This window comes from Tribolium castaneum, chromosome 11 (assembly GCF_031307605.1).
Source record: "Tribolium castaneum strain GA2 chromosome 11, icTriCast1.1, whole genome shotgun sequence".
Classification (NCBI taxonomy): domain Eukaryota; kingdom Metazoa; phylum Arthropoda; class Insecta; order Coleoptera; family Tenebrionidae; genus Tribolium; species Tribolium castaneum.
This window is the reverse complement of record NC_087404.1, coordinates 2,596,923-2,616,718: the sequence shown is the minus strand read 5'-3', so window position 1 is coordinate 2,616,718 and position 19,796 is coordinate 2,596,923. Positions and strand designations below refer to the sequence as shown.

Genomic DNA, 19,796 nt, shown 5'->3' with positions numbered 1-19,796 from the left:
ATACGCTTAAATCTACCTACTTACAAGCAAACAAAAAAATAATCAGGCCAATCAAAATAACATTTAAAATAATTTTCGAATTTTCTTACCTATATTTAATTTACCAAGTTAAACTATTATTCTATTATTTTTCATTGTAAAATTACATTATGTTTAATTTTGTTTTGTATTCATTTTTGATTCCTGTTTAATTTCTTTAACCATAATTTACGATAAAAATAAGAAGCCGCATTTCCAAAACATTAATAGTGTAATTCCATACTAAATAATGAAACATCTAAGTATGCGTAGTTGAAGGAGAGTACCGAGCCCGAGCCCAAGCCCAAAATCGAAACCAGGACCATGCGAATATACGCAGAGAACGTCGAGTAACAGTAACAAAAACAATTTTTGGAAGTCTGGGAACAAGTAACAGTTGACGGCTCGCGATATGACGACACCAGTATCCGTTCGAGCGTGAAAGTTGATAACTCGGTTGAGCATAGAATGTGCAAAAAAAATGTCTTGTGGTTTAAAAACTGACAATAAACTAGATTTATTGGGTCTAACACTTTATTAGAAAAGAAAGGGGGAGACATGAAAGTCAGTCACTAAAGTCTTCAGAGTCGTCTTAGATGCTGCATTTTCGTCGTCGTCTTAAACATTGAAAACTGAATTACATTTTTGTTCAGTAACATATTAATATATAATTAATTTAATATACATATTTTGAATAAATCTTTTAATAAACTGTATCTGTTATGCTGGAGAGTGGGGTGAGGATCGAGGCACGTCTGTGCTACACGAGAGTCAGCTAAAGACTAAACTTTATTATGTACAATACAACATACACATGTATAACATCCTTCCCTTTAACTAGATACAAAATCCTTTAACCTTTTCGGACGTTTCGATTTCCGTCCTGATTTTGTAGTTTTAATTTTATTGTCTTTGTTGTTTTCCTTACTAATCTCTAAACTACTTTCTAAGTTTTTAACGCTACTTACTGCTAACTTATCTTCTAAACTCTTATTACTAGCACTTTCCTCCCTTTGTGTGAGTTCACTGGTTTTGTTATTTTCACTTTGAATCTCGACAGGCACTAATTCACTTTGATTTGGTACTTCACTGTTTATTTCTTGGTTGTCAACCTCACAAGGTTCACTATTGCTTTTATCACTTCCATCTAAATCTATATTATAAACAAAAGTCGAAGAAAGAGTATTTTTACAATCATTATTGGACTCAAGAGAATGCATGAAATCGTCTGTGTTTTCTCTAGTTTTCTTAATGTACCTGCGATTTCTAATAATGCATCTTCCATTGTCCTTTTGAATCCTATAAGTACGATCCCTAAGTCGCTCTACAATTCTACCTAGTTTCCAACAGCTTTTTGGTACTTCCTGATACCTTACAACTTCATTATTGTAAAATTGTGGAAACTGTTTTACTCCCCTTTTATCAAAATTAATTTTACTTATTTTTTGTTTATTGTCAATCTTTTTATGAAATATTTTAGTGTTAATAATTTTTGGTTTTAAATTGTGATTGCTGATGGGTAGTTGATCACGTAAATATCTAGACATTAGTAATTGTGATGGAGTATAAATGTCGTAAATAGGTGTATTGCGAAGAGCTAAAAGAGCTAAATACATGTCTTCTCCCATTTCAGTTGTTTTTTTAATTATGTTTTTAACAGTTTGTATAGTTCGTTCACTCTGGCCATTCGACCTTTGATTTTTAGGAGAAGCAGCTATTAAAGTAAAATTCCATTCTTTAGCAAATTTTTTTATTTCATTACTTATTAATTGTGTTCCACTATCTGCCATTACAATTTTGGGTATTCCATGACGTGAAAATATTGATTTTAATTTATGTATGATATTTTTAGAAGTTAAATTTTTGTTTAGGTTAATAACTTCAGGATACTTGGAATAGTAATCAACCACGATTAAATATGTTTGTCCATATATTTCAAATAAATCCATTCCTAATTTTTGCCATGGTTGTTTTATAATTTTATGAGGTAACATTGGTTCATTTTTATTAGAATTTGAATACTTATTGCACATTTCGCATTTGGATATATAATTTTCAATATTAGTTGTTATTCCTGGCCAATAAATACAAAATCTCGCTTTTTGTATGCATTTTTTGATACCTAAATGTCCTACATGTAAGTCGTTTAAAATTTTAGGACGTAGTGATTTGGGTATGATTACTTTTCGTCCTTTATAAATCAATTCATTGTTACCTTGAGTGATTTCTGCTCTTTCCTTGTAGTATGGTTTAATTTCAGAAGGAACTTTATTAATTGATAAAGGCCAACCGTTATTTAAATAGTGTCTAATTTTTTGGAAATCTTCGTCTCGTTTGCTTTCAATTATTAATCTGTTTAAATTTTCATCATTTATGACCAAATTTTGTTCTACAATACAAATTTGTAATTCTAAATTTAAATTATCTTCATATTTTTGAGGTAAAGTAGCCCTCGACAAAGTATCTGCTACTATCAGGTCTTTGCCCGGTTTGTATTTCAAGCTTAAGTCAAATTTTTGAAGAGACAATCTCATTTGTTGTAATCTTGCTGGACAGTCATTTAGGGATTTTTTAAATATAGATATTAGTGGTTTATGGTCTGTTTCAACATTAAATTCTCTACCGAAAATATATTGATAAAACTTATTTACTCCAAAGTGAATAGCTAAAAGCTCTTTCTCAATTTGGGCATATCTTTTTTGCGTTTCAGTCATTGCTCTTGAAGCGAACGCACAAGGTTTGTTATCTTGCAAAAGAACAGCTCCTAAGCCATTCTGAGAAGCATCCACTGAGATAGTGATTTCTTTTTTAGGATCAAAAAATTGTAAACAAGGTTTACTTACTATAATTGATTTTAAATTATTAAATGCTTCTTGTTGTTCTTGTTCCCATTCAAAACAAACGTCTTGTTTCAGTAATTTTCTTAAATGATAAGTTTTTTCTGACAAGTTATTTATAAATTTACCTACATATGTAACTAGGCCTAAAAATCGCTCAATGTCTTTTTTGCAAGTAGGTGAAGGCATATTTTTTATTGCGTCAATTTTTTCTTCATCAACTGAAATACCTGCAGCACTAAATTTATGACCTAAATACTTTATTTCATTAAGACCAAATCTGCATTTGCTTAAATTAAATTTAATATTTTTTTCTTTTGCAATCTGAAATACTTGTTCAAGAATTTTGTCATGTTCAGTTTTATTTTTTGCATAAATTAAAATATCGTCTACATATACCTCTACACCTGGAATATTGAATATTTCACTAAAATATTCTTGAAAAACCTCACTCGCTACTTTGATACCCATAGGCATGCGTAAAAATCTGTATCTTCCATATGGCGTTCCAAACGTACATAACTTACTGGACGTTTCATCTAACGGAATATTCCAAAACCCACTAGCAGCATCTAAAGTGGAATAAATTTTTGACCCATTTAATTTATTTGTAATTTCGTCAATATTTGGAATTTTATATTTATGATTTTTTATTACTTTATTTAAATTTTGAGGATCTAAGCACACTCTTAAGGAACCATCTTGTTTTTTGACTAATACATACGAGTTTACCCATTCAGAAGAACCTTCAACTTTTTTAATTATTTGAGCTTGCTCTAGTTCTTCTAGACATGTTTTAAATTTATCTCTTAAAGCAAATGGTACATTTCTGATAGGACAAATAACAGGTTTTGCATTTTCAATTAAATCAAAATGATAAGGTTTATTTATTTTATCGATACCTTTGAAAGCAGTGTCATATTTAGAGACTAAGTTTTTGTACTTACTGTTTTCATCTTGTTGATTTACATTGATATTATCAATTTCTTTATTAAGTTGTAAGATACCAGTTGCAATAGCTGTGCTAAAACCTATTATAGTTTTATTACTATTTGTTTGTTCTACATAAAAGTCAACCTGAAATTTTTGTTTGCGAAATTCCAAGCATAATTTACATTTTCCCAAAATCGATAATTTTTCCTTGGTATAAGTTACTAATACATCCTTGGTGTTTTCAATCCTGTTTAACTTAAAATTAAGATGTTTTAATGTATTTAGTGAAATAATATTTGCTTCTGCACCACTATCAATTTTACATTTAATGAATTTGTTGTTAATTTTTAAGTTGATTACATTAGAATTATTGGAACAATTGTTTTTACAATTTATTGTTTCAACAAAAAAGTATTGTGTATCATCATCTTCTTCATATTTATTAATTTGTTGAATTTTCTTTTTATTTCTGTCCTTATTTAATTTACACATGTTTGCAAAATGATTTTTATTTTTACAAAAGGAGCAAATTTTTCCATAAGCTGGACATGCATTAATATTGTGACTACGACCACAACGCGAACAATTATTTATTACCTTACCCGACTGCACAGTTTTTTGTTTGTATATCACGTCTCGACCGTTTCCTGTATAGTTCCTGGAATGACCTTGTTTCGATGAGCACGACGCTGATTTCGTGGAAGCATTTTGACCGTTGCGTCCATTGCGGTACTGGATGACTTCTAAATCCAAATTCCGATAATTTTGACTTCGATTTTCTCCTGCTTCACCTTTCATTTCATTTAATTGTTTCCTGGCAGCTTCGGTTTGTATGCAGCATTCGACGGCTTTGTCCAACGTTAACGATGTCCCGTCCTTTTCCAGTAATTTTTCCCTTACTGATTCATCCCTTATTCCAGTAATGAGCATTGTCTTGATTAAGTCATCTTGTAAATTTCCTAGTTCACATTCCTTTGCTTTATTTTTCAAGTCAGTTACAAATTGTTCGATTGTTTCATTGCCTTGCCTCGCTGAGAAGAATTTGTATCTGCAATACGTTAAGTTCTTCTTCGGAACGAAGTAATCTTCAAACTTCTGTTTTAAAATTGCGAATTTGTCCCTTTCTTCTTCAGTAAATTCAAATGAGTTATATATTTCTATACATTCTTCACCCAACGAATAAAGAAGTTGTGCACATTGGACTTTTTCTTCTTTTTTTTTCAATTCGGTGGCTGTGGAATAAATTTCAAATTTTTGTATCCACCTTTTCCAGTTTTCAGAATGATTGCCGGTTAATTGAAGCGGTGATAACTTGCTGGGCTCCATTTTTTGATTATATTATTTCTTGATTTTTTTTCCTCTATTTGTAACTGTTACGAGTTTCTGACTGCGCCATGTTATGCTGGAGAGTGGGGTGAGGATCGAGGCACGTCTGTGCTACACGAGAGTCAGCTAAAGACTAAACTTTATTATGTACAATACAACATACACATGTATAACAGTATCCATTGAGTCCAACAGTTCATTCTATTATATCTTCTGAGTCATTTTCAGAGGTTGAATTGTGGTCTTCAACTGGAAAGAGGGAAAAAAGTATTTTTCTTTCTTATTTCGCCCACTTTGTTTAGTTGGGAGATGCCTTACACACACTGTTGCCATATAAATATTTATGGTATACTAATGTTTAATTATGTTGTGTCATATAGACACTAAACTTCAAAAGCTAGTAACTCGCTTACGGTTAGGCGAGCTCGAGAAAGAGGAAAAATGTTAAAGCAGTCTTTTTTTGGTTCTTTGCTTATATCTCTAAAACTGTTACTTCTATCAATGATTTGAATAAATCTTTAATAAACTGTATGCCTTGAGTTTAACAGTTCATCCTATCATATTTTCTGGGTCATTTTTAAGTGATTCCTTTCTTCTCTAATAATGTGTTGTTGAAATTAGTTTATTTTCAGTTTTCCAAACATTTTCTTTTGAAGCACATTTTTTTTAAAGATTATTTATATCCAACCCTATAACTCGCTAATGGTTAGTCTTACAAGAAAAATGCAAATTACTATTTTGTAAAAAAATTATCAGCTTTAATTTTTGTAAAAGATAAAAATTGATAGGAGTAACAGTTCTCGAGATATAAGCAAAAAACCAAAAAAACAATCAGTAACCTTAATTAAATCTTCAAACATAATTTTATCAATAATGTTTATTTTCATTTACCGACTTTTCTCAATCGGTTTACCGAGAATATCTGTTCACACACGAACCTTTGCTTATAAATAAAAAAACACTCATAAAACACATAAGAAGCTATTGTAGCTTAGAAAAATTAAGCGCCTGCTTATAAGCAAATTTAGTACTATTATTATTATGATTATTATTATTACTATTATTATTATTATTATTATTATTATTATTATTATTATTATTATTATTATTATTATTATTATTATTATTATTATTATTATTATTATTATTATTATTATTATTATTATTATTATTATTATTGTTATTGTTATTAATATGATTATTACTCCAGTCAAATTAGACAAATTGGTGGAAAAATTTTCTAGAGTTGGAGTTTTTTTAAACATTCCTTTTCACTTGGGTAGACGTATATCAAAAGTTTTCGAGAATGGAGGGCGAGCTCAAAGAGGGGGAAGAGGTTAAAGCAGTTTTTTTATGGTTTTTTGCTTATATCTCAAATATTATTACTTCTATTATTTCTATACCAAAATTAAAGATCATAAAATTTTCTATAAAATTGTTATTTACATTTTTGTAGGACTAACCAAAAGCGCGATATGTTTGAAAATAATGAAGAATTTAAAAAAATGCGTTATAAAAGAAAATTTTTTGTGATTTGAAAAACTGACAATACACTAATTAGTTGCAGGATGGATTACTAAATCATACACAATTAAATTGTTCTAATTATTTACTAAAATAAATATATATATATATATATATATATATATATATATATATATATATATACATATATGTGAACAATTATTGTGGAAGACAATTCCATACAAATAATGTAATAAGGCCACTAAGGTCATAATCTACACCAACGGCCAGATCTCCCTCAACGAAAAAATCCAGGAAGGCCTGACTCGGTGGGAGTGATGCCGGCCACCAGTGGATATGTATCCGGGTTACGATGTCAAAGGTCCCCGCAGGGATTCTACTTAGGATATCATCAACCGTGTCATCGGCTAGCCCAGCATAGTCATGAACTAAATTCATGTCATAATCACCATAGTAACCTGCGGGTTGTGCTAGAACAATAAGGAGAAACATTAACACAAAATAGGCCGTATTGCGATTAAATCCAGGCATTATGGTTATTGGAAATCAATTAAGTTTTGGTCAGGAGATTCATAAAATAATTAAATCAAACTACTAAAAGAAACAAAATAGTTAATTAATGATAAAATCAGTAAATATTTTTTTCAAAAGCAGTTAAAATCAAAAATAAAAATAAATATTAATATATTATGCAACAAAAGGCACAAACTATCACCTGCACTATCAGTCAAAATAAGATGGTACTTACCCATTATTAGTTCTTTATAAAACGACTGGTGGAACTGAACTAAATTAAAACTGAAGACGCTTTTTAAGAACACAGAGTCGAAAGGAGGAAGGGTAGTGTCACGTGATTGTCCCATATCTTTTATTGAAATATCTACATCAGACACTAAAATAATTGTCTGGAGGATAAAAATTGTGAAAATTCCCAATAATTCTATAGTCCACAGGTTTAAATCAAATTAAAAACGCCTGAAAAATATGGAATTTTACAGCTGAACTCGTAACGAATCCATCGTTGTAATTAAGATAAGACAATCTAATATATCCGTTCCTTTGTAGGTGCCGTATCCAAACGGACACAATAATTTATTCGTGGATTGAGAAAACAAATAAAATTACTGTGAAATTTAGAAAATTCTGAGTTGCAAAATATAAATTAACTTAAAAAATATATATATATATATATATATATATATATATATATATATATATATATATATATATATATATATATTAATCCGGTAGAGTTGCGTTCATTCACAAAGACGAAATGTCCGGTTCACAACCTTCGATTCACAATGATGACGACCATCATCGTGAAGGTGAAAATACTCAACCAGAATTCAATCGTCAGGGAGGCGACGGTAGGGCTGGGGGACTATTAGGGTCAGCAGCGGCCGCATCTCATTTGATACCCACATATTCAGGTGAAGGGTCGGTAAAAACCTTTATCAGTTTTGTGGAGGATACTGCAGAGTTAGTGGGGTGGACAGAATTGCAAACGGTCAAGGTGGCTCGTCTGAAATTGCAAGGACCAGCTCGACGCATGGTCGAGTGGAATGAAGAACTACGAGGCATCGATTGCACTTGGAATCGATTAAAAGCTGCGTTGATTCATCGCTTCGAGACAAAAATCTCAGCCATGGACGCACTGCATCAATTTCGCAAATGCAAACAGCGAGTTGGCGAAACTGTTACCAAATTCGCTGAACGTCTGCAGATGTTGGGAGCAGGGACAATTAAACGCACCGGAGATCAAGCAAGGGATCGATGGGCCAGGTACCTATCTGCAAGCCGAATGTTTACAGCAATTCTTGGAGGGATTGGCAATGCCAGTACAACAACGAGTAATGTCATCTAACCCCGACGCTTTCGAAGAGGCGGTCGAAAAAGCCCTACTCGAGGAGCAAATTGAAGACCGGCTGAAAAAGAAAACAATGCAACGAGGGATAGTTGCTGAAAAAAAAACGGAATCCGGTCACGGTCAACAGCAGGTTCAGAGGCGCTCTTATCAATCCCAACAATATCGACAAATCACATGCTTCGGTTGCGGAGCTAGGGGACACTTTAAATCGCAATGTCGCGTATGTTTTACCTGTGGGAAACCGGGTCATTACAGTCGGGATTGTTTTTCGCGTAATCGCCAACAAAATACGGCAAGAGGGCAGGGTCGCAACGAAAATAGGAACGCGCCTTTAAACTGGAACAGGGCCGTGCCCCAATCGCACGGTGCGGCCCGCACCAGGAATTAAAACCCGATAGTAATACCTCTCAACCCCGTATTTGCAACATCAAGATTTCCAAACACAACTCCATCTCTCTTATCATTAATGAACGCGAGTCAAAAGCTCTTATCGACACTGGGTCAGATATCTCGCTGGTCAAATATTCTGTTTTGACCCCGGATCAACTTAAAACAATTACCGGAAATAATTTCATACTTAAGGACGTACAGGGAGCGATTATAACAAATAAAGGACAAATTGACTTAGACATACACATAGATTATGATGTTGTGATTAGACACAAATTCATCGTGGTAGAAAATGCAATACGATTCAAGGGTTCAATTTTAATAGGGTTGGACTTTTTACATGAATTTAAAGTAAACATTTGCTGGTCAGAAAAGATGGTCGAAATTCTAGGGTACAGGATACCTTTAGAAACGGAAGATCAAATACGCATGATTGATTTAGATAATCACGCAGATAAACGAAAAGAAAAATTTGCCGGCTTGGAGCACGCGGATGTGATGACTAACGTTGGCGCCAATATGAATAATTTTCGAGATGTAAGTAAGAATTCAATGAACCTTGAAGTAAATAAGGATTGGGTGGACCATGAAGAGGTCACCGATTATGATGTCTCAGGAGACCCTCAGAACACTGTAAACCGCAAGGAGCAGCATAACGATCTGGAGGATAATCTCGCTGACACAGATGAAGAAATTCTATTTGATTTTAATGCACCAAAAGACCCTCGGACCACTGTAAACCGCAAGGAGCAGCTTAACGGACCGGAGGATAATCTTGTTGGTACAAGTGACGTGAAAAGTAATGACGAAGCTATCCGGATAGAATTTGATAGGAAGTTGGAACAAGATGAATTGAGTATAAAGACGGTTATAGATGAAGATAATGAACATACATCCGCAGGAAAAAGTCTATCTTTTACCACCCTGGGCCCAAACGTGATAAAAGATGAACTAAAATCCGTAAAAAGTAGAAAAGAAATAAATTCAGACCATGCACTTGACAATACGACCAGAGTTCGATTATTGACCAAAATATTAGTGCCGGCTCGAAGTCGCGCACTATGTGTAGGCTTACTTGACAAACCCTTGGAATCAGACGTAATCATCATTGAACCCCACGCGAAGCAAACACACAAAATATTAACAGCTCGCGCTCTCATCAGAAATCGAAAAGAAATAAATGTTCAACCATGTTCCCATTATAATGCAAAAAGGTGAGGTAATTGGATTGGCATATACCGTGGAAAAAACCCTGATGAAGAAAAGGAAGAAGTCATCACCAGGAAACTCACCGTTGATTCTGCAGAAGTGGAAGAACTTTTGAAGACGTTAAACTACCCTCGTCACGACACAAACTTGTGGCGACAAAAATTTGAAGAATTAATAGCGGAATATTATGATATATTTCGTGTACCAGATCAACGATTTACCAGTACCACGGAAGTAAAACATGGAATTATTACAGAAGATGTACCTCCAATTGCGAAAAGACCTTAGAGAGTACCTTATCATAGAAAGGACATTTTGGATAAGGAAATCCAAAACTTGCTGGACAATGATATTATTCAAGAAAGCACGTCGCCTTGGTCAGCTCCGGTAATTTTAGTGGAGAAAAAACGTCACCCAGGAGAGGAATCAGAATTCAGACTTTGCATCGACTATAGGGAACTAAATAAAGTTACAAAACCTGATTTTTTCCCTCTACCACTATTGCAACATACTATTGATCAATTAACCGACTCGTGTCTATTTTCCATAATGGACATGGCAAGTGGTTATTTTCAAGGTGAACTTCACCCCGATGACAGAGAAATCAGTGCATTCAGCACTCCCACAGGACATTACGAATTTAAAAGAATGGCGATGGGGCTACGAAATGCGCCCAGTACATGGCAGAGGCTCATGTACACGACATTCTCGGGAATGGTCGGTCTGGAATGTCTGGTTTACCTGGATGACGTTATAGTATTTAGCTCATGGGATTGTACGGAACATCTTAAACGATTAAGGAATGTATTTGAAAGAAAAACCAATTTAAAGTTTAAGCCGACTAAATGTAATTTCATGCTTAAAGAAGCCAAATACTTGGGCCACATAATTTCTGCCGAAGGAGTAAAAAGAGACCCAGAGAAAACAAAAGCTGTCGAACAATACCCAATTCCTAAGAATCAAAAGAAAGTTCGTGCCTTCTTAGGACTGGTTTTTACAGAAAATTCATCCATAATTTTGCAGCTAAAGCCAAACCTTTAACAGAATTAGTCAAGAAGGACACTAAATATCAGTGGAAGCAAGAACAGGATGAAGCGTTTAATAGCCTTAAGCAAGCCTTACTCACGCCACCAGTACTCAAGTATCCTGATTTTCGACGGCCTTTCATTTTAGCAACAGATGCGTCGGGAATTGCTATCAGTGCAATTTTATCGCAAAAATACGAAATCGAACATCCAATTTGTTATGCAAGCAGAAGCTTGAAGGACGCGGAAACCAGGTACAGCACGATTTAACGGGAGGCATTGGCCATTGTTTGGGCTGTCAAATACTTCCGTTGTTATTTGACAGGTGCTCGATTTACTATAATTACGGACCATCGACCTTTAAAATACCTTTTAACAATAAAAGAACCTAGTTCACGCTTAGCTAAATGGGCTATGTCCTTAACCGAGTTCGACTTTGAAGTTCAATACCGTCCAGGAAAACAACATCATGTTGATGCTTTTACCCGCATAGAATACCCGCAAGAGGAAATATCGATTCAAGCCATACAACAGGATTGTACTCCAATTATCTATAACCTGGAAGAGATCAAGAAAGCCCAAAGCGAGGATAAGGACATTCAATCCTTGTTACTACAAGAGGGATACTACCAATCTCCTAATGGATTATGCTACAAGGAACGACTGGATGGAGAGCGACATGATAAATTATTGGTGCCCAAAACAATGCAAAGAAGAATCCTTCAATTGTACCATGATTCGCCTTTTATGGCCCATGGTGGACGCACCAAAACAACTGAATTACTCAAGCGAGAGTTCTATTGGAAGGGTATGACAGAAGCCGTGAGAAAATATTGTGAAGGTTGTGATTTATGTAACATCAGGAAAAATCACCCGATACCAGCAGCGGAAATGCAAACAATGCCTGTACCCACTTGTACATTTGGACTTGTCTCAATGGATATCGTGGGACCACTTAATGTGACCAGTAGTGGAAACAAATACATTTTAACTTGCATGGATTACCTAACCAGGTATCCCGAATGCATGCCAATAAAGGACATGAAAGCAGAAACCTCGATAGAGCTTTCATCAATAACGTGATTTTACGGCATGGAAAACCTAGAATTCTTCTAACAGATTGTGGGACACAATTTGTATCCGACTTATTCACTGAGGTTTGTCTGAAACTTCAAATAGAGAAAATTCAAACAAGTCCTTACCGTCCTTCAACTAACGGTGTGATCGAAAGGATGCATCACGTTTTAAAAACAATGCTTTCTCATTACGTCACAGAAGAAGAAAGTGATTGGGACGAGATGTTACCTTACGTTCTTATGGCCTATCGAAATAGAATACATGATGCAACAAATGAATCACCTTTCTTTCTAATGTTCGGTAGGGATATGGAACTCCCATTCTACACTCTCATTAAACCCGATCGCGTTAGATACAATCTTGACAGTCACTATCCCGAAGAACTCATGGCACGAATAAAAAAGGCTCTACTCCAAGCTGCAGATTATTCAGAAGCAATAAATTTCAAACGACGGGATCGTTTAAACAGAAACCATAAACTCCGAGATTTCCAAATTGGTGATCGAGTCTACCTATACACACCTGCAGTAAAAGGCAAGAAATTAGCTTCGAAATTCTACCCCAAGTGGACGGGACCATTTAGAATCATCGCTCAAACAGGCGCAGTTAATTATAAGATCAAGGAAGTAGGAGGAGGAAAAGAACTTCTAGTACACGCTGATCGTATAAAACCATGGAAGACAAATCAACAGGAACTTCAGAGGAATCAACAGGAAGAAACACCAATTCAAGATACAAAACCCGAATCAAGCGATAATGAAGATCAGCCCGACCCCCCAGAAGTACCTAACCACTACCATCTAGGAACGTGGTATCCTTTCAGAGAGGAAGACGGGGATAACCCAACCACCTCTTCAAGCCAGGTTACAGGAACTTCTACCATAACTGATCTTGAATGGGATGGACAGTTCGACTACGGACACCAGGATGAATTAACCTCTGAGGATGAGTATAAAGATGCAATAGACTATCCAGGGAACTTTGTAAATCATGAAAACCCTCACCACACCAGAAGTAGAGGAAATGTTCCAGAACACTCTTGGGTTTTGCGAAGAGCCATATAATATATTGAGCAATAAAAATATTTAAAATTAGCCTACGCAACTTAGATTTCGATTAGAATCTAGATAAGATAGAACTCAAACCCTCTCAGAAGATAACGGAAGAATTTCTATTGCAGATTTACCGCTCATTCTCGTCTTGGTGGGCTGTATTATGGGAAAAACGAACTCCCTCATCGCATATGATTGTCAAAATGCATCTACTAACATCACTGTTGTGTCACTAAACGACGTATCTCCGTGCCCAGATCCCACCCTTAGTTACAATTCTAAACCCAAGTCCATACAAGTAATCCTGAAAAATCAATTTGAAAAAATACACGTGAAAACTTGTCTAATGGAAGTAACTCGTCTAATCATGCACTGTGGAATGTTTAGTCACTCCAGCATGGTTTCACGCGGCTTATACACCTATCTCCATAAGACAGGACTAGATGGCTGTCTTGGCATCCATAAACATCAAGAATATCGCGGATTCTATGGACATGTCTTCTCAGGGTTAACACCTAATAGTACCAGTGGAGGAACAATTACAATAGCCGGAGGTGTTAGCATGAATGGAAAATGTACTGGAACTAGTTACACCGACAATGGAATAACTTGGGACGACGTGGTCGTTACGGCTTCGGTAAAAATAACTGTTCAAGACTATGAGGCCAACTTGAAGCTGGATCAGGACAAAATAAGTTTGCGAGGAGGAGTTACTTGTTCATTCCTGACGGGATACTGTATCGACGCTGTCATTGGAGAAACTGTCTGGAATCCAGTAGCGTTACCAGACTGTGATAAATATTCAGTGATATTTTGCGGAAGGGGACACATAATTTGTCAGGTGAACGACCCTCAAGCCACAAGCTACTTAGTGGTGGAACAGGGCGATAAAGTATTTGCATTATCACTCATGAAACCCGATGCGGTGTGTGGAATGCGCGTTTGGCAAACTGAACATCCTAAATTATGATTAACAGAAACCGAACCGGAACTCATTTCACGAAATTGGAAACAACAAGTGACCACCGAAAACATCGATTTAACAGCTTATATCAATTCGAAATTCCTCTACATGGAACAATCACTGAAGACTTCAATTGACCGTGCCTATGCCTACACCATCCATCGAAGATGCCTTCTTAGACGAGAAATCTTAAAAAATCGATTGGTGTTGGCACCTTTATCTCCAAATGTAGTCACCACGTTGGTGAAAGGACAACTTGGATTTATTGAAAAGGTCGCGGGGGAAGTCTTATACATTTTGCAATGTGTACCTAGGGTGGTAGAAATCCGAAGAGAAAAGGGTTGTTACATGGAACTGCCTGTTAAGGTGGATAACGAGACCTATTTTATGTCACCAGTGACAAGAATTCGTCAACGTTATGCAGAACAAATCGAATGTAGCACTCTAGTACCACCATTGTACAACATTAATAATCGTTGGACAAGCTTCAGTCCCCACCCTGGCGTTGGAATTTCACCTGTAACTCTAACCGTGGATACAGAAGGACATCTTCCTTTCAACTCCATTCAAAGCTTGGGGACTGGAGGCCTGTATACACCTCAAGAGATTCGTGAAGCTCAACAAGCTATGCTATTTGGCTTTGAACGAACAGCGATTTCAAATATTTTAGCACGCAAGGCCTTAGGTCAACCCATCGAATCACAAGGAGTCTCAGTGTTATCAATGTTCACAGCCGATGAAATTGAAAAACTGGCCGAAACCACCTTACAAAAAATGTGGGGATGGTTTAGTTGGATAGGGAACATCACTAGCGGAATGATTGGACTTTATATGATCTGGAGAATATTCAAGTGGTTACTTGAAGTAGTCATCAAGGCTATTGCTATACATCGAACACATGGATGGTCATTTAAACTACTCGCAAGTTTCTGGGACAGTCTAACACTATGGTTTCTTCACTTGAAGCATAGAAAGGAGGTTGCCAGGCATTTAGATGAAAGAATTGAAACTTCGACTATTCCATTAACAAATATTGTTGCTGAGAATGAACCACCAACTTTAAGTAAATCCGAACCATGCCTCGACGCGTTACATTCGCGAAATATTTATCCTGAATTAAATGCGAGTTCATCCCGGAACGTAAGTTTTAAGGATAATCCTTCGGAACCACCGAAGAAAACGTAGGTTTGAAAGCAAATTAATCACGTTCTTATAATAGTAGTAGTGATATCATTAAAAAAAAAAAAATACATAAATATAAAGATAATAACAATATTAACTGATAATAAAAATTACTAATAATAATAATCAAATTTGATTTTTAGTCAAATAATGGAAAATATTACTCTTAAATATTAAGTTGGAAAGTATTGATAACAATCATAATTAATATGGGATATATATATTTTTTTCTGAATTTCATGTAGTGGGTCGTAGTCATAATTAATTAGAAAATAATAGAGTTGGTTGAAACATAAATCGGGTTTAAGTTAAATAATCACTTATATCAAGGGAAGCGTCATGGAATTAGAACCCATGGGACACCACACTCAAAGGGTTACCAAAACCAACATGAGAATTGGTATCCAGTGATCCAACCTATTGCGGACCACCCTTGGTTAATCAACTTAACCATTGCCACACAAGAGCCACACCCTTTGCCAGGCTCATGGGATGTTACTTGGAGGGAAACTGAATCTAAGAGATGGGGCATTGTGGTTACGCAAGATTTCCCCATACCACTCGCTTTCAAATGTGGAAACGAATACGAGATCCAGGCAGTGAGAAGAAGTCCTCAATCCATTACAGTGGATTATACGCAAACTATTCTCTATAATCAACCCTGTCCAGAGGTTTCAGACACCTCATTCACTAGCTTCTTGAAATACCCTGTTCATACAGTACCTTGGATTCTTCCAGTTCTTCTCACGTTTACTGCATTAGTATTCCTGCTGTGTTGTCTTCTATTGGGCCATATGGTTAAAAACTCACAACAAGGGAAGACACACAATGACCAAAACCAAAATCAGGGTTCTACGTATCATCGTTGCTCCAGTATAGCACCTGATCCAGAGGACCCACCAAACGAAACAACTCCAACCAGAGTGGACGTACCATACGAGGTACCGCATTCTCCACCAAAAGCCGTGTTCACTCTGCTACCCCACTTCACTCCAGAGAAAGCGATAGAAGCCATTGATATATTAGCCAAACTACAGCTTCCACCAAAACACTTTCACCACCGTTGCCGATGTGTAAAAAGACTACCCAAGATTGTTGAAGAAGTTCACTACGCAAACATTGGTGAGTGCAAAGAAGTGAGTGTGTATAAAAGTGACCGCGTACGCGAATAGTTTGTCCGAACGTATCAACCCTTGTAAACCCGAGCCATCCTACAGTTTGCTATTTGACTAGAATAATTGTTTTTATATCAGAGTTAATCAATCACATTAGTAACGGTTCCAATAGGAAAAGAAGGATGTTTAGAATAAGTTAAGGAAAAGCCATGGGTTATTTAAGAACCCATGTTTTTGTTTTGAGGGGGGAGTGGTTGTGACGGGCCAAAAGGCCCTTGTTTATTTCAAAATTAGGCAATATACAAATGTCGCAATTGTTCCATATTTACGTCAATTAGATTAAAAAAGGGAGCAATTACCAGAAAAAAAAAACAAAACTATAAATTACTGATAAAATTTAAACACATTAAGAAAAATTCCAAAATTATTACATAAAACAAAGAAAGTCGCTCGTCATCGTGGATAATTTCACTAAAATATCACAAGAGGTTAGGGCTAGTTCATGGAATTTTGTTAAATCCGGAAAACAGAGTCATAAATTAATAAATTGATAACAAAAGCTGGACACAAATCGGATATAAAAGCTGACCAACAAAACAAGTCACCAATGATTCAGACTTATTACTTCTCAATGCATAGTCGCTAATCTCAAGTGAATAAAATCACTATACGTGAAGTTTTACTTCTGGGTGTTGAGACTTGTGAAATTGGTACTACCAGTTCCTCCGGGAAAATGAGCTATAAGTGTTATTTTTCTTAAATCCGATTGTTTCAACAAAATGATTAATCACCTATTATTTCGGTTATTAACATACAATTGTGAACGAAGATCAATCTCCAACTAATAACTTTAAGATTTATTAGACAAATGACCGGGGTGAACTCAAATTTTTGTAAGTAAATAGACTGTGTAAAGATTGACACGCTTTTCGAACATCTTATCTAAATTACGTGATATCAGGCCGCCTTCAAAATTAATTGAATTTATGATTTGTGCTCTTTTCGACCTATTTTAACCTTTGACTATTCTCAAGAGATTACCGAAAAATTGTGACACTACTGATACCACTCTCCTCCAGAGAAACTTTAATTAATTGCTTCTTTTTATTTGTTAAATAATTACCATAACTTTGCAACAAATGTTAATCCATGCAGTTATGCAATTATCCTGTATAATCCCTGTGTATGACCCTTATAAATCAGTGTATTTAAATGCTTCTGTTCGTCACCGACTGAAGGTATTAACTAAATTGTCATTTTGATCACTTGTAACCTTAGATATTTTCTTTTATATATTATATTCTTTTATTTAGAAATTAACAGTGTCTTCAATTGACTGCATTCCTATTCCTAAACATGACTGTTTTCGCAACATAGCCGTAAATCCTACGTTCAAATAAATTTATTCGCTCTGTAGTGGAAAAACTGCTCAGGCCTTTTGGAACTCAAAATAGAAACATAAATACAAACTGAAAAACCCAAAAACCCGCCACAAATTTGTCAACACCCCCTATTCAAGAGGCACTTGACCAGCGTCGTTTTGGCTATACTAATCTAGTTAACAGACATGAATTTCAATCGACCAATTCGTTCTTGGAGTTTTGCAATAATTTGTTAACAATTACGCCGAATAAAATGAATTATTCAATTTTATTCGATGACTGAAGTACACTGCATAAAGACTCAACATTATGGTACGAAACGTTACGGGAATTTTGAATAAGATGAAATTTTGATTCTTTCTCGAGTTGTTTACTGATCATCAACGTGTCTTAAATTGGCTCATAAATTCCTTTCTTTTTGAAATGTGACTAGTTAATTTCTAAACAAAATATTGGGTTTAATTTTAGGTTTATCAATAAATTTTGGCTATTTTAAACAAAAGTAAATTACTTACGCTTTTGTGAGAAAATCATTGGATTAGCTGGGCGACTGTGGTGCAGAGCCAGGCCGTCGCCAACCCCCATATCTTTGCATATCCACTTGTTAAAACACATGGCCTTTCGACCACCCAATTTGGCGATTTATAACGTTTTTAACAGTTCTTGAAAAGTTTCGTGGGAACGATAATTTTCTAAACATTTTAATGCTAACAAAGGAATAAATAAGTTAAATTAAAATTTATTGAAAACTTTTGAGATGAAGTTGAATTAATATTGCCAAAGAACTAAACGGAATATTTTGCGCTGGTTAATAAAATAAAATTTTAAATACCGCGATCATCACAGTACCTTTTACAGCGACAAGGTTGGTTTTTGTCATGAATTCTTTCCTGAAAACTTTCTGTTACTTTGGTGTTCAGCTCATCAACTGACAATTCCAAATCTTCGACATCTTCCAACAAACATTTCCACTATGATAATTTTTAATTGTTTCTGTCAATTCCTTGTTAATGGTAGTCAATGCCGTCTATTCGATTTTTTAGGGCCGTAGTTTCACCTTAGATAATCTCACTTATCACACGCTTGATTTCGGCGAAACTCACTAACTGATCACTACTGCTTGTGGTTTTTGAGTTTCGTGTCATATTAACTCGTAAATATCAATTGTTACTTTGGGTAAAAAGATTTAATTAAGACTGCACTGACTGCGTGTTGCGATAAGATAAGTAAAAGTAAAAACTAATACAAGTTTAATTTGTTATGCGTTTGTTTTCTTTTATTTGTTTATTATTTTAGGCACTGGAGTTTGTAACGGAGATAGCGGAGGAGGTCTAGTTTTTTCTAAAAAAAACAACTCACATAAATATACCATTCAAGGAATTGTAAGTGTCAGCCCACGGCGCTCTGGAACTTCGTTTTGTGATCCCAAACATTATACCGTTTTTACAAAAGTCGGAATATATATGCAATGGATTTATGGTGCTTTGCAGGATATCCACGAAGGCAAACATAATAACTATGCAAATATTGTTATTTAGTTTAATTATGTAATTTTAAAAAACTTTATAAAAAGATTTTTTATTAGTATGTGTCAACAGTTAAAAAATATGTAAATTTCAAAAGGTACTAGATATTAAAAAAACTAAAACTTATATTTTGTATTACATTTATTAAGGGGAAGAACTAAAAAAAGCGCAGCTTCAAAAAATGTCACCTACACCAAAGAGGACAAAAATTAATTTGATTTTGAGTTATCAAAGGGAGAATAGTTTAAAGATAGTAAGTGATTTTCTTTGCACAAAATATCGGATAATGTCGATATCACGAGTATTTAAAATTATATCCGCGAAAACAGTCACATATCTCAGCTACAGGTTCCTTACGTAGTGGAAATTTTATATGAAATATTTGTGCAAGAAAATTTAATGATG

The 19,796-nt window shown here is 35.0% G+C and overlaps 1 protein-coding gene across 1 annotated transcript in view; it reads left to right on the top strand.

Moving 5' to 3' along the window:
* LOC107398808 (modular serine protease-like) overlaps window positions 1–19,483 on the top strand; it is a 389,835-nt gene extending 370,352 nt beyond the window's left edge. Inside the window, exon 8 of the mRNA XM_064359597.1 lies at window positions 19,162–19,483. Coding sequence (XP_064215667.1) covers window positions 19,162–19,403 — 242 coding nt within the window. The 3' untranslated portion in view covers window positions 19,404–19,483. The remainder of the gene's footprint in view (window positions 1–19,161) is intronic.
* Window positions 19,484–19,796: the final 313 nt, after the last annotated feature.